This window comes from Porites lutea, chromosome 13 (genome assembly GCF_958299795.1).
Source record: "Porites lutea chromosome 13, jaPorLute2.1, whole genome shotgun sequence".
Taxonomy (NCBI): domain Eukaryota; kingdom Metazoa; phylum Cnidaria; class Anthozoa; order Scleractinia; family Poritidae; genus Porites; species Porites lutea.
This window is the reverse complement of record NC_133213.1, coordinates 1,995,537-2,019,445: the sequence shown is the minus strand read 5'-3', so window position 1 is coordinate 2,019,445 and position 23,909 is coordinate 1,995,537. Positions and strand designations below refer to the sequence as shown.

The window sequence follows — 23,909 nt, the reverse complement described above, 5'->3', positions numbered from 1 at the left end:
AAGTTCAAACAAATGCTGCCTACATACGTGTCATGCATACATAATATCTGCCTGGAAATTATCTGTGATTTCTTTTCCTCCCAAAGAGCTTGATGCTGAGGAAAGAGCATTAACTGATGGTAGAATTGGACCAGGTAATGTGGGGATTGACAGAGCTAGTCTGTGCGGGTCAATGACTATCAAAGATGGAATGGAGGTATGGCAGACATTTATTTGTAAATATGTTCTACTGAAAAGCCCAGTAGTTAATACAAGGATACTCTAAACTGTAACCCTGATCAACTTTTAACAAAACTATACCACTGTTTAGATTGAAAGCAAAGGCAATTTCAGCAGTGTAAGGGCCAATGCTTGTGTTTGCAAAGGTAGGTGCTGGTATATGCTATGGAATATATTTTCACTTAATGATCACCAAAGGGAAAAGGTTCTAATTCTCTCAACTAATTCCGTACAAAAATGTATGGAGATCGGTTAGGAGAATTTGTATGCATATATTGGGGTTAATCATAACCATAACAAAATTGTCAAATCTGATTGGCTATCAACTGCCCTGATTTCAGCCTTAATTGGACAGTTTAATAGGACAGTACGCATCATGCCTAAGTAATTGGACAGTATGCGCCATCACGCGCGCCCTTAAATGGCTTTGTTTTTCACTGCTAGCAAAGCAAAATTTGGAATTTCTTGTGTTTTGATTTAAAAAAAACCTATTATGTCACAAATTTTGTTAAAGTTATGATTAATTGGTAACAGAACTTCATGTCGTCCAATTCGGTCTGTAATCATACTCGTGATTAAAAAAATCGGACTCCTGCTACGCGGTCGTCCGATTTTGTCAATCACTTGTATGATTACAGACTGAACTGGACTCCACTCAGTTCTGTTACTGTTACTAATTTTTAACCAGTTGGCTGCTTTTTTCTTTGAAGGAAAATGGATGTATGAGATTCTTTTGGGTTCTAAAGGAATCATGCAGCTGGGATGGGCAACCTTACTATGCAAATTCACCAATGAGGTATGCAAAAAGTCAGTTTTCTATCCTTTTAGTCTCTTGATAATATTCCATGATGCAATTATTCATGCTGAATTCAATATTTAATTTCTTACCAAAGGAAGGTGTTGGTGACACTCCTGACTCTTTTGCTTATGATGGCCATCGTGTTAGGAAATGGAATGTGACAACTGGAAAATATGGAGAGGTATGATCAGGCAGCTGTTGATTACATATTTGATTTGCACTTTGGCAAAAGGTATGCCCAGGACTATTGCTAATCCTCCTGGATAAAATGCTAGTCCATTGCAGGGTTACCCCCTCAGCAGTATGTCACTGGCACCCACAAAGTGAAGAAAAGTTCCTTGTCTAAGGAAACAGAACAATGGTAGGGGCTTGAACCCGGACCTCAAGATCCTGAGTTTAAGGTGTTAACCGCTCGGCCACACACACCTACACAAATAACCAGAAAAGTTGGTAATAGAAGCTAAAAACCTAGAGCACTCTAGGTCTTCAGGGCAAGAATGCAGACAGCAGGGATCAAACTTTTTCATATGTGACGAATCCTTGTGTCCATGGTGACAATAAAAACTGGTTATTTTTCTTCACAGGAGTGGATGGCTGGTGATGTCATAGGATGTTGTATTGACCTAGATGAAGGAACAATATCTTACAGTAGGTCAGTGTCCCCAGATTCTAAAAGGAATTTTTATGATTTTCCCACCCACAAAAATCATATTTATTGTTTGTGTTATCTTTGTCTTAATAAGTGTTTAGTTTATTTTCAGTAAGTCTCATTCCCAATCTTGCCATACCATCATTATTACTCCTATCTTAACTGTCTTGATCATCATCATCATCTTTAGTAGCAGCATCAGCATCAATATTAGGGACTTTAAGATTCAACAATGCGACGGCAATCATAATAATAAATTATTCCTACCCACTCACTTTGTCAAATGTAGGCGAACCCTCCTCGAGTTGAATTCCTAGGCACCATATCCAAGTACAGTAAGAGAAATAAAATTTTGTCGTTGCTTGTTTACGTCCTCCATTAAACGCGAAATTAGGCATGTTTACGTCGTAGTCGTGCAAAAACAGGCAGAGAAATGTACAAAAAAGCATGGTGCATGTGCAAAGTTGTTGTTTTGCTCATAAAACCTATTGTGTTTTGACATTCTCGTTACCGTCTGCGTCGTTGGACCTTAAACTCCCTATTATCATCAGCCTTATAATTATCATTATCATCAGCATCGTTGCCATTATATCGTCATTGTCTTTTTCAACACCACTACCAACACTTCCATTGTTATCATCATCTCCATTACTATTACTTGGCGGCTATTACTTGGAACAAGATTTCTGATACCTTAAGATCCCTAAGTACATTGTCACCTTTTAAAAAAGCAGTCTGACAGCTAAGGTTCTAGCTAATTCTATATAAATGTTCTGTTAAGTAATTGGGCTTCGTTTTGTAAATAGCCATGTCACATAATTTTAGGCTTTATACTGTAAATACGTTTTTGGATTTCCTTTTCTTTCTCTATTATTTTATTAGCTTTTTTTTGCTAGAGGTCTAACCAAACTCATCAAACCCGAGATGAAATAAAGCTTCATTCATTCAATCATCGCCATCCTTCTCCTCCTCCTCCTCCTCCTCGTCATCATCATCATCATCATCAATAGTTTTATTCTCAGTTTTTAGCCACTGATTTCTTGGAATTTGAATCCATTCTTTTCTTTCTTATTTATAGGAATGGACATTTCTTGGGTGTTGCTTTTGATAATGTTCAGTATGGACCAGGACTTGCTTATTTTCCTGCAGCCAGCTTATCCTATGGAGAGTCATGTCAGATGAATTTTGGAGCATCTCCATTCAAGTATAGTTTTTATTGTTGTTAATTTTTATTCTGATAATAGTTTAATTATAATGTATATCTGATTTGAGATGTGATGTATGTTTTAATGGATGCCTAGCAAATAGTCTAAATGACTTCTTATAGAGAAGTTGCCTTGTGATTGCTTTCAAAACTAGGGCAGGATTGGACTCTAAGGTTCTTCTTTTGCACACTCTTTCAGTAATAACCATGCTAATTTCCTTACAAGTTCTTATTTTTGACGAGAAGATTGCCATGCTTGGTAAATTCACACAATGATAAAATACAGGATTTATATGCAGTGCTCGACCAATCAGCGTGTGAGAAATCACTCAGCACATTGTAAAGAAAAAATAGAGAAAAATTTTTATATGGTAGTTTTCTCTAAATTTATGTCTTAACCACTTTAGATTTCCTGTTGAAGGTTACAAACCTCTTCAAGATCCTCCAACATCCGATGTTGCCAAAGCAACAGAACTTATTTCATGCTTGGAGAGGCTACTTCCAGCTGTAAGTAAGCTTTGTCTTTCATGTTAGAGATGATTTACAGATTTCTTGACCACCTTCAGTCCTGTCATTAATCCCTTCTGTGCCAAGCTTGCTTGTGACTACTAGGAGAACTTTGATCCTGGTCTCCCTTTGTTTGAAATAAATAGGGCACCTTCATCAGAGTTGTCGTTAAGAATTCTAGTAGCAGGAGAAAGGTGTAACGTTACAGGAGAATATTTTGAAAGAGGCTCCACATCTGAATATAAAATAGTCATAGGCTACCGAACGTTTGCTGGAGAATCGTGTAATAAACAGAGAATTCTCCGATCTCCGATGCCTAATGAACACCCTGCTTCATGATGACAACATTAGACTACAACACTACCAGGATTCATATCATTTTTAATTGCATTCTTATTTAAATTCGTCAAGTCTTAATTTGCACAAGAAAGCAACAAACAAACTTCTAACGGCTTTGGTTCAAAAGCCTCAAGTAGAGGGCGTAAGTGGTTAATTTTTTGTGGAATATGGCCCACCTCAAAGGAAACATGACTCGAGCTAGTAACCATCCCCAGGCCTGCTACTGTTAAAGCTGATAAATTATTGTTTTAAAATTTTTAGCCAGAGAGAATCCCTTGGTTGCCAGCATCTCTTCATGGCCGATCTGACACGCTGACTCTTCTCACCACTGCACATGTCTTTGAAAAACTAGGACCTCTGCTGGTAAGAAATTTTATGCTTTTCGGGAATAAGTCACAGTATTGGAATGCATGGGTACACAGGATATTTCTTCTCTTGAGTAGACACGGCTTGCAAGATGAGGAGAGAGTACTCTTTTGCATGAAACCAAGGAATTTGGCAACAGGGTTCATGGTTTAAAGTTTTAGATTGTTAGAATTTTTATAACTTTTGTTGTCATCAAATCATAATTTCAGGTTAAGGTATTTTAAATTTTATCATAGTTACTTCATAATCATAGCAATGAATATTCAAACTTTTAAAATTATTTTTGTATTTTAGTTTCTGCAATAATTTACCAGTGGGATATCTGTAAACAAGCCGTATGCCTAAGCATATTTCACCATATAAAATAAAGTGTCTATGTTGTTGTCTGTGTCTATGTCTATGAAGAGACATGACCCATGGTGTGAAGATAAATAATCATGTCTCCTCACGGCAATCACTTTAGTTTTTAGGACACTGTATTAAGTAAAGTTCTCTGCTGTTTTGTTTTTCAAGACTGGAGGATATGTTGTTGAAGAAGTTCTTTTGCCCTTCTTACTTAAGTCCTGCTCAGAAACCAGTCCTTTGGAGCATCAACCTGGTGTTGAGAAAGTGTTAGATCTAATGTGGGTCTGTATGGAGGTGAGCTAATCTACTTGCTGAATGTTTTATCCCTTTTTACTTCTGAACAGCAGGGGTCCCGTCAAAAAAGTTCCGTCCGGTTATCCGGGACGAGTAAATTTTCTTGCTGGGCAAGTAACTTTTAAAGCTTACTTACCTGAACAGGTTTTACAATATTGTGTTGTGTTTTCTTTTGGTAGGATTTTGAACTCGAACCATGTTTGGGTCATTTACTGAATGCGCTTATCAAATACTATTGGTTTAAGCCAGTAACAATGGATTTCAGATCTCAGGTAAGATAAGGACATTCTCTTCTACGTTAGGACTTCTGCTTTTGAGAGAAAGGCTGTTTAAGACAATAACAGTGGATTTCAGGTCTTTGATAAGATTGCTTGTTTATCTCATCACAGTAAGTTAAGAGCTACCGTCACTGAAAGAAAAACCGTTAAATTAACGCTTTTTACAATGTTTTTTCAATTACAATATTTTACAATGTTACAAAAATTATATATGATTAGAGTGGAACCTCAACATGACAAAGGGCTAAGGGACTGCCAAAATATGTTTGCTTAATTAATTGCGGTTTTGTTGTATCAATGTTCTTTGCTATATACAGTGTATTTTAGTATTTCTTTGGCGAAGAATATTGTCGCTTATACAGAGGACTTCCTTATACTGTATAAATGTTTAGGGGTTTATACAAAAGTCTTGATGACGCAAATTCCCTTACAAGTCCTATATATTACCATAATAACTGTATTGGATTTCAAATGAAGGTATGATCATCACAGTGGTAATTGCAATTTAAGCAATTGCAAATTAACCTGACAAAAATTTTTCGGGACTTCAACTGGATTCAAACCCATGGCCTGTGCATTAGCACTGGAGTGCTCTACAAATTAAGCTATGTAGACCCATACATTAATTGGGAGCAAGCTAATTTGTTGAGTTCATCTTAACCCATGAGTGGAATGAAACATTGACGATGATTTGAACTGCGGATTTGTTATGAAAAGACCCAGTTTATGTTTAAAGTGTCTTATTTTTTTCTAGGTCCACTGCCTTTCCTTAGCTCTTGCTATACTCAAACATGAAAGAACACGGAGAATGTGGATTACTTGTAAAACATATCCTTTTGAGTTTATGAAGGGCGGGGCATGGGCAGCTGACTATTGGGTCAATATCAGAGACCTTTAGATTCTAAGATGCGTACGACTATGAGTCCTCAATAATAATAGTTAGACTAGTTTTTTGGATTAATTTAAGCCTCTATTGCAATGAGTATTGTTCCTATGGATGCTGTACAACTATGGGATTGTATTTAGACTGCAAAACAGTCCATATTTTTGCGTATTCAAGTACGCATGAGCAGTCAAACAAAAGGTCTGGAATGAGTCTGAAAACAGAGAGCGAGACTGGGGAGAGACGCTTATGCCACGCTTTACCGATTTCTTTACTGATTTTGAGAAAAAAACCGACTGTTTTGCAGTCTAGATTGTATTGGGATGCTAGTGCTTCTTTTATGGGCTAACAGGAGTATGAACATTGTATTCATCCTCCAAAACAGTCCCATTTTGTGACTGAACCAGTCACACACAACCTCAAAATGTCTAATTAAGATCTTAGCCCATAGTTCCTTTTTTGTTTTCTTCTTTGTAGTGTTACCAGTACAACCTGATTGCCTTAAGTCAGTTTGTTTTCCTTGACTGTTTACACTTTCCCTCAGAAATTCAGTTATTTTATGCATATAAAGCCTCCAGATGATAACATTCTTCAATCATCGTTCCCCTCGGTGTGGTGGGAAAGTGAGGATGTGAGTATTCAATAGGGCTGAGGAGGGGGGGGGGGAGGGGGGATGTAATAGTTGTTTTAACCTGGTGGGGAAGCGAGGATGTGCGTATAGCTGAGGAAGGGGGGGGGGAGGGGGGATGTAATAGTTGTTTTAACCTGGTGGGAAAGCGAGGATGTGAGTATAGCTGAGGAAGGGGAGGGGGAGGGGGGGATGTAATAGTTGTTTTAACCTGGTGGGAAAGCGAGGATGTGAGTATAGCTGAGGAAGGGGGGGGGAGGGGGGGATGTAATAGTTGTTTTAACCTGGTGGGAAAGCGAGGATGTGAGTATAGCTGAGGAAGGGGGGGGGAGGGGGGGATGTAATAGTTGTTTTAACCTGGTGGGAAAGCGAGGATGTGAGTATAGCTGAGGAAGGGGGGGGAGGGGGGATGTAATAGTTGTTTTAACCTGGTGGGAAAGCAAGGATGTGAGTATAGCTGAGGAAGGGGGGGGGGAGGGGGGGATGTAATAGTTGTTTTAACCTGGTGGGAAAGCGAGGATGTGAGTATAGCTGAGGAAGGGGGGGGGGGAGGGGGGATGTAATGGTAGTTTTAACCTGGAGCAAGCTCTCCAGTTAAGAATTGCAAGAAGTGAAGGGTCACGCATATTTGTTCCTATCCTTATTGTACTAGTGAGGAAATCAGTCGATTAAACAAATCTTTTAAAAGTGCAATTTTGCCCTGTAGTTTTTTTCAGTGTTCAAAACAATTTATCTTCACTTGTAAATGACACTTGGCAAAAGTTTTATCAAATTGACCTTAAGTTAGACTAAGAGGAGGGTCTTTTTTTTCTTCTTCAAAGCTGCAAAGTTAGAATGCGTAACACGCCAGTAGTAAGGAGCGCACTTCGCCGGTCACCCGTGGCAGTTTTCTACTCTCACGCTTTCTGCTCCAGAAAGGAAGAAAAAAGGGGCTACTCGTTATCTCGGAAAGGTGCAGGCTCGAGTTTCCGCCTCTTACTTTGGTCTGGCCTTGTTCCTCCCCTAGAAGTCTTTTCGGGGAGGAGCGAGAGCTCATTTCCTGAACAGCGGCTGGTAATCGAGCCTAGGAGAGGTGTAACAGAAGTGTTAAAGGCTGCTTGTGTGGAACAAATTAAATTAATCATTGTTCTGTTTTAGGAGTCTTCTAAGCCAAGTGAAGCATCAAGAACAGAGTACATGGCAGCCTGCAATAAACTAAAAAATAAAGTTCAAGGTACGGTCTAGATATTAACAGGTTTTTCTTGCCCGTATAATTTAGGCTGTTTCAGGCTCAGAGATAGTCGGGTCCGCATAATTGAGCTGAGAAAGCGCAAACACGGAAATAAATCGGGAGGAAACTGGGGAGAGTCTTCTTTCCCACCACCACCCCCTTTTCCCAGATCACGTGATAATAATTTCGCGTGTATTTCACTTACGTGTCATCTCTACTATCTGAGCGTCTGCAACAGGGTTTTATAACTTTGACCATAAATATGTTTAAAGCTTTGTGTAAAATGTTTGGATTCAGTGTCGGTACTGGACTAATTTCTCTGATTCTCCACTGGTGGTTTTTTAGAATCCTTTCCCAATAAAACCCTTGGATTCCAAATGCAGAAAAGCAAACGTGTGTGTTTTATCCTTTATCGATCAGTGGCATCAGTGGGTTCAAAATTTTTTCTCCTATATTTCCAAAAGAACTACAAATCCATTGAAAGATTTAAAATGCGGATAAGGTTTGCTAACAAAGGAAATACATCTCACGGTGCAAATAACAGCTTTATACATTATTTTTCATTTCAGTACTCGAAAATATCCAGGTTGAAATTTGCAAGATTTTAATGACAGGTGATGATCGACCAACACAGGTAATGGCTTATCTTCCGTATCATGCAAATTGTTGAATTGGAGATATTTTTTTCGGGTTTTGTTCTGGGAATTAGTTAAAAAAGGTCAAAGCTGTTTTTTAGCTGAAACTGTAGTTTTCCCCCTTTTATTCCCAAACGATTCACGTTGTCTGCAGCTTTTGAATCTCTTAAAAGTGCCCACTCTACTTTACAAAATCAGTTTAACCCTTGAAACGCTAATATCAAGAATCATATTCTCCACCTGTTCTCCATAAAATTCTTATAGTAATGATAAGGAGAATTTGTTTAACGATCAATCAATGAAGAAGTGTTTCTGTAAGGATACATTAATGGTGGGTTAAAGGCAGGACCATAGCTAGAAAAAATTGTGACTGAGGCAATGTCCGGCCGATCCATGGTTAAGTGAACATTCTAGGTTACCTAGATGTTTTGTGTTTGGGTATTTAATTTCTACTCTTTTTTTAATTATTTATTTGCTAGCAGTGTTTTCCCTTCACCCCCCCTCAAAAAGTAAATGCCTCGGTTTGCCTCATTTCGGCTATGACCCTACAAGGCAGTGGTGATTCACTGTGGGTGATACAGTGATAAAATAGGCGTCCCTAGATCACGTTATGAGGGTGAAATGTAATTTACATTCTGTGTGGTGAGCGAGCCAGTATGAATATAAAACCACAGTTTCTTAAGAATCCAACCTTGTTTATCTTTCAAATACACTCTGCTGACGTATTAGTCTTTTCTTTCTTCACAGAACTCCAAACCAACAAGGGTCCTGTTTTTAGAAAAATTTCGAAAATTTCTCCAAGAGAACATGATGACCATCACGGTACGGGCCACACGCAGCTAAGTATAAATGTCTTCAGGAAACTGTTGTGCATATTAAATAAATAAATAAATAAATAAATAAATAAATAAATAGATAATAACGAATATTTTAGCAGGATAAAATACCCGTCAGTGTATAAAAAAACACTGTCGTCATTTCCTGTAAAAAGAAACTTAATAATGTCGCACATGTCAACCGGCGTCTGACGTTCCGTCCAGTTGAACTTTTATTTTGACGCTTGACGCGAGATTTTATTTCACAAGATCCTGATCGCATCGATAACCTTTCATCTGGATTTTTTATTTTTTGTCGGAAGAATTACATCTCAGCGTTTTTCTTTATTTACACAGTTACAGCCGTCCAGCGCATGCGCGGGGCCAGTGATCACGTGTTTCTATCACAGACTTGTACAGGCACTCCGCTGGCATTGGGAGCAGTGGGCGCGCGAGAAAGATTCCCCAATCAAAAGTAAAGGTTTGTTGGATGCAGACTGGCCTGTGTGCTGGCGTCTGCTGTCGCCTTTGCCACGCGCGCAGTAAGAGACGTCTACACACAGCCTAGAAAGAGGGCAGAAATAATCTTTTTACTTCGTGTAGAAAATCTCCCGATGCTCTATAACTGTATTGTGCTTATAGTGTTCATAAGTTTTGTTGTTGTTGTTTTGAGGTTATGCATTTAGTTATGGAATGAGGATTGTAATTGTAAATGAAATCGTCTCTTTCCTGCTTTGCCGGCCTCAGCTGGATATATGTACGGATACAGTCATGTCACACAAATGTATGAACAAACATCAGCGCTTACCTGTGCAATAAGTAATGTTCGTAAAAATAATAAGCTCCAATACATAATCAGTAAAAATCAACCTCATAACCAGGGTTACTGGGTTCTTTTTCAACCACTTAGGTTGTTTATTTAACTGCAAGGATCCTTTCCACTTTCGTTTCTTTAACCGCAGTTCAAAATATGAGTCATTTCATAATTTTATTTCCATTCAAGTGGGTTACTGTGAATCCCACATATCAACCGCCATTCGGTTACAGTGTAGAAATAGTAATGTAATTTAGACTCATGATTAACGATATGATTAATTTAGCTCGTTCTTATATAAAGCTTCCCAGAACTATCATAGTCAATGATATTATTGTATAGTTTTTAGATTTTAATCTGTTAAATGTAATTATTTATGTCTAAAAGCCTTTGGGGGAACATATAACGAAGTATATGGATTATGTATGTATCTAGATTGTGCTACCTCAGCTCAAGCGGAGGTACCCTGGGTGCCGGAGACTTTTCTTGCAAGTTTTTCGGTTTCAGTCAAGTCTAGTGACCCGCGTGAGAAGCGTGGCCACTTGTGGATCCAGCCCGCGGCCGAAGATCTGTCGGCCGGCGGCCTATAGCGAAGCATTCCGCCGCACGCAAACTTAACCCTTGTTACCCAGGGTACAGCGGAGGAGTAAGAACTAACACATTGTTTGTTGAGGTAAATGGATTAAGAAGCTCACGTTTCGCGCGCTAGTCTTTCGGTAAATTGTTTCGTTTCACGAATGGCTAGCGCACGATACGTGGGCTTTCATACAACAACTGCTGAGCTTCCTTTCATGGTTTATCATGGCAGATACTGTTCTAAGTCCTAAGTTGACCGGCGGCCAACTCCGAAGCATCCCGCCGCATGCTAAAAAAAGTAAATCCTTTCGTACCCAGGGTACAGCAGACGAGTATAAACTAAAACATTGTTTGTTTGTTGAGGTAAATGGATTAAGAAGCTCACGTTTCGTACGCTAGTCCTTCGATAAAGCGTTTCGTTTCACGAATGGCTAGCGCACGTTTTGTGGGCTTTCATACAACAACTGCTGAGTTTCCTTTCATCGTTTATGTCACATACTGTACCAGTGTTAATGATATATGAAATAGATCATATATGAACTGCGGAAATGAAATGAAAATGAAGAAATGATCGTCGCAGTGAACGCAATTTATGCAATTGCGTAAAGAAGCCTTCTTTACGCAATTGCATAAATTGCGTTCACTGCGACGATCATTTCTTCATTTTCATACTGTACTAGTGCTGGGTTGGCCGGCGGCCAACACCAAAGTATCCCGCCGCACGTAAAAAGTATAAATCCTTTGTTACCCAGGGTACAGCGGAGGAGTAAAAACTAAAGCATTGTTTGTTGAGGTAAATGGATTAAGAAGCTTACGTTTCGCGCGCTAGTCCTTTGGTAAAGCGTTTCGTTTAACGAATGGCTAGTGCACGATACGTAGGCTTAACCTTTCATACAACAACTTCGGAGCTTCCTTTCATGGTTTATGGCACTTACTGTATAAGTGCTCTTAATTTGCCTTTGGTTTGGATGGAGTCCTGAAATGAGACCGTCCATGCAAAAACTTTTGAGCAATACTTTCCAGTAATTAAAAACACTTTCTTGATGTTGTTTGCACTTGTTAGATTGGCCATTTTCACAGTAGAGACGAATTATCCACCTGAGACGCATAATCCATCTTCAAAATCCGTCAAAATTGAAGGAAAAACAGATTGATAAAGTCAGGCGTGGTGTCAATCCAAAATTAAGACCGTTTCATTTTTCAAATTAAGACGCATTATCAGTCTGACGCAAATTATCCGTCGGATAACCCGTCTCAGGCGGATAATCCGTCTTTAGCGTAAATACGACCATTGATTGAAATGAAGAACAGTACATTTTTTAGGCATTTTGGGTGATCTTTCAAGTTAAGACTTTATTCTTAATTTACATTCAACTCTGTTTAAGAGGGACACCTTTGGGACCCTCTCTAATTGTCTAAGAGTGATGTCCGTCTCATAGAAGGTCAAATAAAAGGAGTAAAGAAAGGCAGGACCAATTGTAGATGTCCGTTTTACCGAGAGGTTTGTCTTATAGAGAGGTCCGTTACGAAAGAGTCCACGGTACTTATCTGTACGATAGTTTTTAAATATCATCAGTTAAAGAGTAACTCATTATCTCGCTTTAAGTTCCTTTGGTTAATTCATTATAATTTTCAAACACTATTTTCGGTTCTTAGATGCTTATGTTCCCAATCATATCTTTCTTGATGACAGAGTTCATTATTGGGACCTTTCCAGGTAATGGTATCGTTGAATCGGATAATTATACGTTTCTGGGAAACTGCACACCTACCCCTCCCCTAAGCCAACATTTTTCCCTGAGTGAGAAGTAAGTATTAATGTTAGCTTAGGAGAGAGGTAGGTGGTAGTTTCCCAGAAGCGAAAAAACACATCAAATTCCCGCAGGCTCGCAATGGTGGTAATTTCAGAGCAACAAATCGCCGTGATATCCCTGCCAGTTTGCACAGGCGATTTGCTATTCTCAGAAAATTGCTCCCAAGTAGCCTATGTAAACAGACCTGTTTGCTCCGTTTGCATTTTAACCTAAGAACAGAGCTGACAGGGTGTTGAACAGCTCGCCACGGGTAGTTACAGTACAGTCACTGCAATCAAAACGCGTCCTTTTTGATTGCTAAATAGCTCGCTTGTGTTTTGTTTTCATAGACTGGGTGGTGTCTTGTCACATCTCAAGAAAGCGTATAATGGTAGGTCCATTAATAGGAAGCTAATTCTTCGCTTTATACAAATATAGCGAATAAATTGAACCACAATATATGAAGAACAGGTGGCTGGTTTTAAGACTGAAAGCGATACGGCGATTTTTGTTTTACCTTTAAAAAGTGGTTTTTGTAAGCATTTTTTACTTGTTTTATCACGCGATAGTTAAAAAGATCAAAACGTGGACTCGTCATTTGGCTACCAAAGAAAACTGCAAAGTAAAGGGTCATTTTGGATTGTTTAGTGTGTGTTTCTCCAAATTATGCGAAGATTACTGTTAGCTGGAAATATGATGCATCTTCCCAAACCAACCAAAAATCGCTAATTCAATTAAATTCTTACACCCTTGTTCCTTTGTTGCTGTCTGGGATGACCGGTATGACTATAATGACTAAGATGACTGGGATGATTGGGATGACTGGGATGACTGGGATGACTACGGAAGACTAGGGATGACTAGGGAAGACTAGGGATGACTAGGGATGACTGGGATGACTAGGGATGACTGGGATGACTAGGAATGACTAGGGATGACTAGGGTTGACTAGGGATTACTCAGGATGACTAGGGATGAGTAGAGATGACTGGGGATGACTAAGGATGACTGGGATGACTAGGGATGACTAGGGATGACTAGGGATGACTAGGGATGACTTGGATGACTAGGGATGACTAGGGATGACTGGGATGACTAGGGATGACTAGGGATGATCTGGGATGACTAGGGATGACTAGGGATGACTGGGATGACTAGGGATGACTAGGGATGACTGGGATGACTAGGGATGACTTGGATGACTAGGGATGACTGGGATGACTGGGATGACTAGGGACGACTAGGGATGACTGGGTTGACTAGGGATGACTAGGGATGATTGGGATGACTAGGGATGACTGGGATGACTAGGGATGACTGGGATGACTAGGGATGACTAGGGATGACTGGGATGACTGGGATGACTAGGGATGACTAGGGATGACTAGGGATGACTGGGATCACTACGGATGACTACGGATGACTGGGATGACTAGGGATGACTAAGGATGACTGGGATGACTAGGGATGACTAGGGATGTCAAGGGATGACTAGGGATGACTGGGATGGCTAGGGATGACTAGGGATGACTGGGATGACTTGGGATGACTGGGATGACTGGGATGACTGGGGATGACTAGGGATGACTAGGGATGACTAGGGATGACTAGGGATGTCAAGGGATGACTAGGGATGACTGGGATGACTAAGGATGACTAGGGATGACTAGGGATGATTGGGATGACTGGGGATGACTGGGATGACTAGGGATGACTAGGGATGACTGGGATGACTAGGGATTACTAGGGATGACTAGGGATGACTAGGGATGACTAGGGATGACTAGGGATGACTGGGATGACTAGGGATGACTACGGATGACTGGGATGACTAGGGATGACTAGGGATGACTGGGATGACTAGGGATGACTAGGGATGTCAAGGGATGACTAGGGATGACTGGGATGACTAGGGATGACTAGGGATGACTGGGATGACTTGGGATGACTGGGATGACTGGGGATGACTAGGGATGACTAGGGATGACTAGGGATGACTAGGGATGACCAGGGATGACCAGGGATGTTTAGCGATGACTGGGATGACTAGGGATGACTAGGGACGACTGGGATGACTAGGGATGACTAAGGATGACTAAGATGACTAGGGATGACAAGGGATGACTGGGATGACTAGGGATGACTAGGGATGACTAGGGATGACTGGGATGACTAGGAATGACTAGGGACGACTGTCATGACTAGGGATGACTGGGATGACTAGGGATGACGAGGAATGACCGGGGATGACTAGGGATGACTGGGATGACTAGGGATGACCAGGGATGACTAGGGATGACTGGGATGACTAGCGATGACTAGGGATGACTACGGATGACTACGGATGACTGGGATGACTATGGATGACCAGGGATGACTGGGATGACTAGGGATGACTAGGGATTACTAGGGATGATCTGGGATGACTAGGGATGACTAGGGATGACTGGGATGACTAGGGATGACTAGGGATGCATGGGATGACCAGGGATGACTAGGGATGACGAGGGATGATGAGGGATGACCATTAATGACTAGGGATGACTGGTATGACTAGGGATGACTAGGTATGACTGGGATGACTAGGGATGACTAGGGATGACTAGGGATGACTAAGGATGACTGGGATGACTAGGGATGACAAGGGATGACTTGGATGACTAGGGATGATTTGGGATGACTAGGGATTACCAGGGATGACTAGGGATGACTGGGATGACTTGGGATGACTAGGGATGACTAGAAATGACTCGGGATGACTAGGTATGACTGGGATGAGTAGGGATGACTAGGGATGACTAGGTATGACTGGGATGACTAGGGATGACTAGGGATGACTAGGGATGACTAAGGATGGCTGGGATGACTAGGGATGAGAAGGGATGTCTGGGATGACTAGGGATGAGAAGGGATGACTGGGATGACTAGGGATGACTAGGGATGACTGGGATGACTTGGGATGACTGGGATGACTGGGGATGACTAGGGATGACTAGGGATGACTAGGGATGACCAGGGATGACCAGGGATGTTTAGCGATGACTGGGATGACTAGGGATGACTAGGGACGACTGGGATGACTAGGGATGACTAAGGATGACTTAGATGACTAGGGATGACAAGGGATGACTGGGATGACTAGGGATGACTAGGGATGACTAGGGATGACTGGGATGACTAGGAATGACTAGGGACGACTGTCATGACTAGGGATGACTGGGATGACTAGGGATGACGAGGAATGACCTGGGATGAGTAGGGATGACTGGGATGACTGGGATGACTAGGGATGACCAGGGATGACTAGGGATGACTGGGATGACTAGCGATGACTAGGGATGACTAGGGATGACTACGGATGACTGGGATGACTAGGGATGACCAGGGATGACTGGGATGACTAGGGATGACTAGGGATTACTAGGGATGATCTGGGATGACTAGGGATGACTAGGGATGACTGGGATGACTAGGGATGACTAGGGATGCATGGGATGACCAGGGATGACGGGGGATGACCATTAATGACTAGGGATGACTGGTATGACTAGGGATGACTAGGGATGACTAGGGATGACTAGGGATGACTAAGGATGACTGGGATGACTAGGGATGACAAGGGATGACTTGGATGACTAGGGATGATTTGGGATGACTAGGGATTACCAGGGATGACTAGGGATGACTGGGATGACTTGGGATGACTAGGGATGACTAGAAATGACTCGGGATGACTAGGTATGACTGGGATGAGTAGGGATGACTAGGGATGACTAGGTATGACTGGGATGACTAGGGATGACTAGGGATGACTAGGGATGACTAAGGATGGCTGGGATGACTAGGGATGAGAAGGGATGTCTGGGATGACTAGGGATGAGAAGGGATGACTAGGGATGACCAGGGATTACTCGGGATGACTAGGGATGACTGGGATGACTTGGGATGACTAGGGATGAGTAGAAATGACTCGGGATGACTAGGGATGACTGGGATGATCTGGGATGACTAGGGATGACGGTTATGACTAGGGATGTCTAGGGAAGACTGGGATGACCAGGGATGACTAGGGATGACGAGGGATGACCATGGATGACTAGGGATGACTGGGATGACTAGGGATGGCTAGGGATGACTAGGGATGACTGGGATGACTAGGGATGACTAGGGATGAGTAAGGATGACTGGGATGACTGGGGATGACTAAGGATGACTAGGGAAGACTGGGATGACCAGGGATGACTAGGGATGACCAGGGATGACCAGGGATGACTAGGGATGACTGGGATGACTAGGGATGACTAGGGATGACTGGGATGACTAGGGATGACTAGGGATGACTTGGATGACTAGGGATGACTAGGGATGACTGGGATGACTAGGGATGACTAGGGATGATCTGGGATGACTAGGGATGACTAGGGATGACTTGGATGACTAGGGATGACTAGGGATGACTGGGATGACCAAGGATGACCAGGGATGACTAGGGGTGACGAGGGATGGCCAGGGATTACTAGGGATGACTGGAATGACTAGGGATGACTAGGGATGACTGGAATGACTAGGGATGACTAAGGATGACTGGGATGACTAGGGATGACTAGGAATGACTAGGGATGACTAGGGATGACTAGGGATGACTGGGATTACTAGGGATGACTAGGGATGAGTAGGGATGACTAGGGATTACCAGGGATGACTGGGATGACTAGGGATGACTAGGGATGACTAGGGATGACTAGGGATGACTGGGATGACTAGGGATGACTGTTGATGACTGGGATGACTAGGGATGACTGGGGTGACTGGGGATGACTAGGGATGACTAGGGATGACCAGGGATGACTGGGATGACTAGGGATGACTAGGGATGACTGGGATGATTAGGGATGACTAGGGATGATTGGGATGACTAGGGATGACTAGGGATGCCTAGGGATGACTGGGATGACTAGGGATGACTAGAGATGACTAGGGATGAGTGGCATGACTAGGGATGACTAGGGATGACTAGAGATGACTAGGGATGACTAGGGTTGACTAGGATTACTAGTGATGACCTGGATTACTAGGGATGACTAGGAGTGACTAGGGATGACTGGGGATGAGTAGGGATGACTAGGAATAACCAGGGATGACGAGGGATGACTAGGGATGACTTAGATGACTATGGATGACTGGGGATGACAAGGGATTACTGGGATGACTGGCTATCATGCAATCATTTCGAATCCTTCATATTAAACATGGAACACAATGTTTGATTACAATATCAAACGATAGGAAAAGAATTGAAAATTTGACGCGCAGCGGGCTCTTTTTGCCGAACTTTAAAGTGGTTTATATTGTGTTTGATGAAATACTGTCTAATTTTGTATTATTCCATTTCTTTAAAAATAATTTTTAGAAGGAGCAGTTACGGATACAAAGATATCGAGTTTTTTATCTGATTTCCAAACAATCACTAAACTTTAGTTTCCTTGGTATTTTCTGTGTAAATTACTAATGTTTCAAGAAGGTCAAACGCAAATCCCTTTTATAGAGATCAGCTTTGAGATTTAACGAGTGGTAGAGTTTTATCACTTTTTTTGTTTCTTAGATGCTATCGAAGAGTCAGCTAATCGAACAGACACTGATGAAACAGTCGAGGACCGCAACCTAGATACGTCATTGGTGGAAATGCTGGATGACGTCATCATGCTTTATCACATTGCCGTACACAAACAGCTTTCGAAAGTACGAAGAATCAGTATTTGTAAAATTATGATGTGAAGAGTTCAATATGCCTAATACAGTTGACTCTCGGCTTGCGGACACCCAGCTTTAACGGACAGCAACTAAATCCCAGGCAAAAATAAAGTACTGTGTACAGACGTTTGACTGACATAAACTCCCGCTGTTACGGACCCTCGCTAACACTAACTCAAGCCGCGTAAGCACTGTTTTCAGTTTCTCTTGAGGCGCTTGTAAGCCCCAAGAGAAACTGAAAACATTGCTGATTGAAAATTTTTGGAGGGACAAAGAAGAGTGGTAAGGTATTTTAAAAAAGGCCCATGACGACGGCTATCACGTTTTCCCGCCAAAATGACGCTGGCTCTCACGCGAACACCACATATCGTCCTCATAGTGCTAGTCTTAGAATCTAACGGTCTCCAATGAAAACATAATACTGACAATATAATGTAGCGTTTATGGACAGTAAGTTTATTTCTTTCAGGTAAGAGCCGTGCGAGATAACATGAAACAAAACATCAAAGCACTCGAAGAAACGATGTCCAAGATCAGACGGTGTGAACCAGAGGTATTGCAATGTAGTTGTACAGCAGACAGGATTCCATTATCCAAATTCAAAAATTCAAATCTGTCCATTACCAATGTAGCGGTTGGGTGCCCTGTTTTGTTTTCCCGTTCTTCGAGGTCACATGGCCAAGTCTTAAGTTCTTCTTGTTATGTTGTAGTTAAAGACCAAACAGTGATCAAAAATCTGCCTGAACTTGTTCGACTGCATTGTTGGGGACGACTCTATTGGTGGGACAGTGTTTATATATTGGCACGCTTGACACGAATCAAAGCGTGTAACAATCTATCGCAGTGAAAAATAAAATAAAGGTCCGAAGGTCTGTGTACAGAGTGGACAATTCGTCGCTTCAGCCAATCTCGTTTTAGCCGTATTGAAATCTGACCATTCTCTTTCGCTCAAAAGTAAATGGTCCTCAAATAGTCCCTTTGCAGTTAGTCATTCACGTGGTACAAAACTGCCTTGTTGGAGAGTAAGAGACGCACTGAGACAAGCCAAACACAGAGCTCATTTCATTTGAAATGGTAATTTCCTTTGTTTGTCTTATCCCAGTGCAGTGGCGGATCCAGGGAAGGCCCCCCCCCCCATCCGAGCCTTATTTTTAGACGAAACTAAGGGCCGACAAAAAATTTTTTTGAGGCCGCCCCCCTCCCCTCCCCCTCTTAGGTGAAGGTCTGGATCGGCCATTGCAGTGTGTCCGTTGCTCTCCAGCAAGGCGTTTGTGTACCACCTGAATAGCTAGCTGCAAGGGGCTTATAGTCTTGATAGTAGATTCTCCTTCACGTTAGCATTTAATTCTTCCGCAGATTCTAGTGGTTGAAGTGTTGTCAAATCTCGTAGCCGGTAGCTATATGTAAAAATTTGGGGGAGAAAGCAAAATACAAAACAAAACAGAAAATCCTAATTGCTTCTGTTTTTGTTCCTTCTTCGGTATTTGCAACTTGAGCCACGAGGCTCTTAGAAACTTTTATTTTCATTGGCCTTTGAAAACACACCTGTCAGGGGAATGGGTACGAGCTGTCGGCGCAATGACTTCTGGGATTGTGGACAAGCAAAAAAAACAACTCGGTCGGAGAGATTCGTTGCGCCAAAGTGAGCATCTAAAGTAGTCAACGCCTTTTACCAGGAACAACAATTTTCCTCTAACTGTCTGGTCCACGAACGCCTCGAAAATGACTTTTTTTTTTTACCTTTGTTTAGAGAACAGACATTTTAACAGAGCTGGAAAGATCAAAACGCGTCTTCATGCAGGAAACAACCAATTGTGCAAGACATATGGCTTGGGTGCAAACTCTCATCTTTACTGAGGTTTGTTTTAGATCTAAATCAAAGCGGACTTAAACACTCTTCACCTCCTTCAACATCTTTCAAGTTCATTTTCACAACGACCCCTCCATCCGCTTTTTTGCAGGAAAAACAAGGCGATGTCCACTGGATGTTACAGTGTATCTTATCGTCTGTGGAGCGAGGTGCCACCAAGGGACCCCTGTTTGAATTCACGCCTGAGTTCTATATGGATGCCGCTATCAATGCGTTCCACGGGCTCAGGCACTACTTTCATCCAACGACAAACTTCAATGACATTCCAGGTACTATTTTTTTTACAGTTACCTCTCTCTAAGACGGACACCTTTGCGACTGCCACTAAGTGTCCGTCTTAAAGAGGGTCAAATAAACTTGAGAGAGTAAAGAAAGGCAGGGACCAACTCTAGGTGTCCGTTTTTTAGACGCGTCCTTTAAGAGAGAGTGGACTGTAAATAAGCATCATGTAAAGCATCGTTCAGTTTTACTGTTTTAAATCATGTTAGACTTTCTACAAACAATTTGAATTGCCCTCTTGTCTCAAGAGAGGTTTCACAGCTTCGAGGTATTCGAATGCAAACATTTCAAAATCACTGGGGTACAGCTCTCCAGGTGCTTAATATAAGCACCAGGAAGCTGGGAATAGTACTCATAGCCTACTGATCCGGAATATCAAAACAAGGATATAAATCAATATCGTGTAAAGAGTTGTTATATTGTTTTTCATTATGTTACACTGCCTGTCAACGATTTGAATTGTCCTCCTTGCTTGCATTGTGTCTCAAGAGAGGTTTCACAGCTCCGAGGTATTCGTATTCAAACATTTCAAAATCACTGCGGTATAGCTCGCCAAGTCGCTTAATATACTCGGTAGGAACCTGGGAATAGTAGTCAAGAACTTCATCTGTGTTAGTCGATGCGTGAATTGGCGGAAAAGTCACGCGGTCGTCAATTCCCGCCATTTTTAATAAGAGGGGAGCGTCCTCAGCCATGGTCTCCAAGTGTCCAATGAAATTGTAGCTGACAAGACACGGATGGCAGAGTTTTTCATATTGCCGCCAATGCTGATTTCGTGGGATATCTTCGGAAAAGTATTTAATAAATTCTGCAAAGCCAACGAAATTTTCGTTTTTGTTCAAATCTTGCGGTCGATATTTGTTTATGATGTATCGCCGATCTAATCTACTCAATTTCGCGTCTCCTCCTATAAACTTGTCCTTGTAAGCCGACAGCAAACGTTTTAGAGGCTCGCGAACAAAAAGAAACTTGAAATATGTCTTAATGCGTATTGCTCTTTCTTCTTCGTTGTATTGGTACAAGCGATTCCATAAATCCCACTCGTGGACCTAGAAAATGCAAGAAACTCAATAAACACACAGTAAATAAATGAATTAATTAATAATGAATAAGTTGCTAAACTTATCTGAAAGTCCTGCCGTTTCATACTTTGATGAGGGTTTCTGAAATTTGTTTCTGAAAGGGACAACCTCGCAAATTCAGCGCTTTCCATTTGATTTGCTTTAGGAACATTTCCTGAGTTTTCTGTTGAATGGTTGGCTCGAAGTCTTAGGAAAACCTTTCCAGAAAATCATGTCAGCGTAGACCTCGGTGGTGTGGTACAACCTTTCATGGGCTGGGTGGGTAATGAAGAGGTTGATATCAATTGGGACGTTAGTTCTGATTCATCCCCTATCACCGTGTTGAGTTACCATGGCGAATTCAATAAAGAAAAAAGGAAAAGTCCGAATGGATTGTGCCCACAAATTGCTGGCTTCGAGCGGCCACTTGAAGGGGTCGACATTGGCTTGAAGACAAGGAGACGAGCCAAGTAAAACCTAATGTCGTCGATAAGACTGAAAAGCTATCGTCCTTTTTCACGCTTTTCTAAACTTGGTCATCTTACCGACTTGTCGTTTTTCAGCTTGATCCCACGTAGTTTTGCCAACACGTTCTTCCAGGTTGTCGTGCTTACTTTGGGAATTGTACAGTAGATTATCTTGTGTTCATCATCAACCACGATGTAGCCTAAACTATCACGATTCACTGTAGGTTCCTTTTCGTATGAATGCGTAAGACAATATTCCTCCATGATCTTTCTCCTGGCCATCTGCCTTGCTGTAGCATCTGTAATTAACGTGTCAAAAACGTTATCTTCGCCTTGAAGGGTCGCGCGTACTTTGTATTAGCTTAGTTAAGTATTACTGACTAGCTGCCGTCTCTCATAAAACATTCCGGGCTTTTACCTTAGGATTCCAAAAAGAACTCTCTCCCCAAAAGTCGCGGGTCATTGAAAAAGTAGTTGCTCAAAACCAAAAGCCGAAATGTGATGTATTTATTCATTTATTTATCTATTTTAGTGAGAGGAATTTTTTCCTGTAACTAGAACCCAGGGGTAATCTATTTCATTCAACAAAAAGCCGTTATCATCACATTTTAGAACAGCTTCAGTCATAACCGACTGAGCCTTTGACAGAGCTAACGCTATAGTAGCTTGTTTGCAGTTGTGCTTAAGAATTAGTTGGTATTGAATCGCACTGTGGGACTCTTTTAGGGGACGAATTTTGACCTAGTTTGCTGCGGAACCTCGTAACAGCCAATAGATTGATTAAGCATCGCGTTTACGGCAAACGTGAGATTTTCAAAATGAGAAATGAGCAGATAAAAACAGCGTAAACCAATTGTTATGGATAGAATTGGCGTGAATCCACCGATTTTCGTGTAGCTATAATGAACAGTAATTATTAGGGACTTAAAGATTCAACGACGCGACGGCAACGAGAACATCTTAAAAACAATAGGTTTAATTAGCTAAACAACGACTTTGTACGTGCTTCACGCTTTTTGTACATTTCTTTCCCTGTTTTGCACGACTACGGTGTGGAAATGCCTAATTTCGTGTTTTACGGAGAACGTAAACAAGCAACGACGAAATTTTATGTAATATATCAAACATGAGATGCAGTGTTTCATCACCAGATGAAACACCGAGAAGAGAGTTGAAAATACGACGCGCAGCGGAGTATTTTTGACGAACTTCGAGGTGTTTCATCTGGTGATGAAACACTGTGTCGAATGTTTGATATTTCTTCTCAAACAAAATCATTTTTGAAGGAGAAATTAAAGATGCAAATACTAAGCAGTGTTTCATCCGATTTCCAAACACTCATTAAACATTAATTTCCTTTGTATTTTCTTAATGAATTATTAATGAGTTTGAGAATTCCCTTTCTGAACTTGAATATGGCCTCTTGGATTCAAATATAGGAGGGTTCGCGTACAATTGAGAAAGTAAGTAAGTAGGAATTATCGCGATAAAGACTGAAAGAACGCAAATTCACTTTTAAAGCGATGTTCTCGTTGCTTTCTCGTCGCTGGATCTTAAAGTCCCTAATGAAAGAAGCGATCGCGTCCCCTAAACCGCCCCCACAGTGCAATTCGATACAACACTGACCCAGTTCCACTCGCAGCAAGGCCATTAGCCTCTGTTTCAAGGCGAAGCTAAGTGCGAAAATATTGATATGAAAATGAGTAGAATTCTCATGCAAAAAACTCGTTTTAATAGTGAAAGTTTTGCAGTTAGCCTCGGCGTTTTGAAGGTGAGAGTTTGTTTCTTTTTTTCAACTTGGTTACGTTGTTGTTGTTTTCGTTGTTGTTTTTTATAAGGGTTACTAATCGTAGGCTGTCTGCAAATTCATAAGGAAATCTTATGCCTGGATTTTCTTAAGCCTTATAAATTTAAAATTTTAGTCTTGTTTTCAATCACCCATATTCCAATGGCAACTAGAAAATGTTACAAGAAAAGAATTAAAGCGAATGACCAGAGGTCGACCTTCGATCCGCGGACTATATTGAAAAATGCATGGGTTTTTCGAGAGTTTATATTCTTTACTTGTTACTACTGATTTTTTTATAATTCTTTTGTGTGTGTGTGTGTGTGGCAATCAACTGTTTA

The 23,909-nt window shown here is 41.4% G+C and overlaps 2 protein-coding genes across 2 annotated transcripts in view; one reads left to right on the top strand and one right to left on the bottom strand.

Moving 5' to 3' along the window:
- LOC140922655 (E3 ubiquitin-protein ligase RNF123-like) overlaps positions 1-23,909 on the top strand; it is a 34,961-nt gene that overhangs the window by 1,815 nt on the left and 9,237 nt on the right. Inside the window, exons 3-24 of the mRNA XM_073372644.1 lie at positions 87-196; positions 311-365; positions 930-1,015; positions 1,113-1,199; positions 1,603-1,670; positions 2,746-2,871; positions 3,279-3,378; positions 3,979-4,080; positions 4,597-4,722; positions 4,902-4,994; positions 5,755-5,828; positions 6,418-6,514; positions 7,649-7,724; positions 8,291-8,355; positions 9,104-9,178; positions 9,529-9,652; positions 12,218-12,278; positions 12,705-12,745; positions 17,957-18,093; positions 18,575-18,658; positions 19,856-19,963; positions 20,067-20,244. Coding sequence (XP_073228745.1) covers positions 87-196; positions 311-365; positions 930-1,015; positions 1,113-1,199; positions 1,603-1,670; positions 2,746-2,871; positions 3,279-3,378; positions 3,979-4,080; positions 4,597-4,722; positions 4,902-4,994; positions 5,755-5,828; positions 6,418-6,514; positions 7,649-7,724; positions 8,291-8,355; positions 9,104-9,178; positions 9,529-9,652; positions 12,218-12,278; positions 12,705-12,745; positions 17,957-18,093; positions 18,575-18,658; positions 19,856-19,963; positions 20,067-20,244 — 2,073 coding nt within the window. The remainder of the gene's footprint in view (positions 1-86; positions 197-310; positions 366-929; positions 1,016-1,112; positions 1,200-1,602; positions 1,671-2,745; positions 2,872-3,278; positions 3,379-3,978; positions 4,081-4,596; positions 4,723-4,901; positions 4,995-5,754; positions 5,829-6,417; positions 6,515-7,648; positions 7,725-8,290; positions 8,356-9,103; positions 9,179-9,528; positions 9,653-12,217; positions 12,279-12,704; positions 12,746-17,956; positions 18,094-18,574; positions 18,659-19,855; positions 19,964-20,066; positions 20,245-23,909) is intronic.
- LOC140923137 (carbohydrate sulfotransferase 11-like) lies at positions 20,643-22,185 on the bottom strand. The gene is made up of 2 exons (XM_073373208.1): positions 21,861-22,185; positions 20,643-21,303 (listed from the first exon to the last, which is right to left on the bottom strand). Exons 1-2 carry the CDS (start codon positions 22,062-22,064, stop codon positions 20,701-20,703), a joined length of 807 nt encoding a protein of 268 aa, XP_073229309.1. The 5' UTR covers positions 22,065-22,185; the 3' UTR covers positions 20,643-20,700.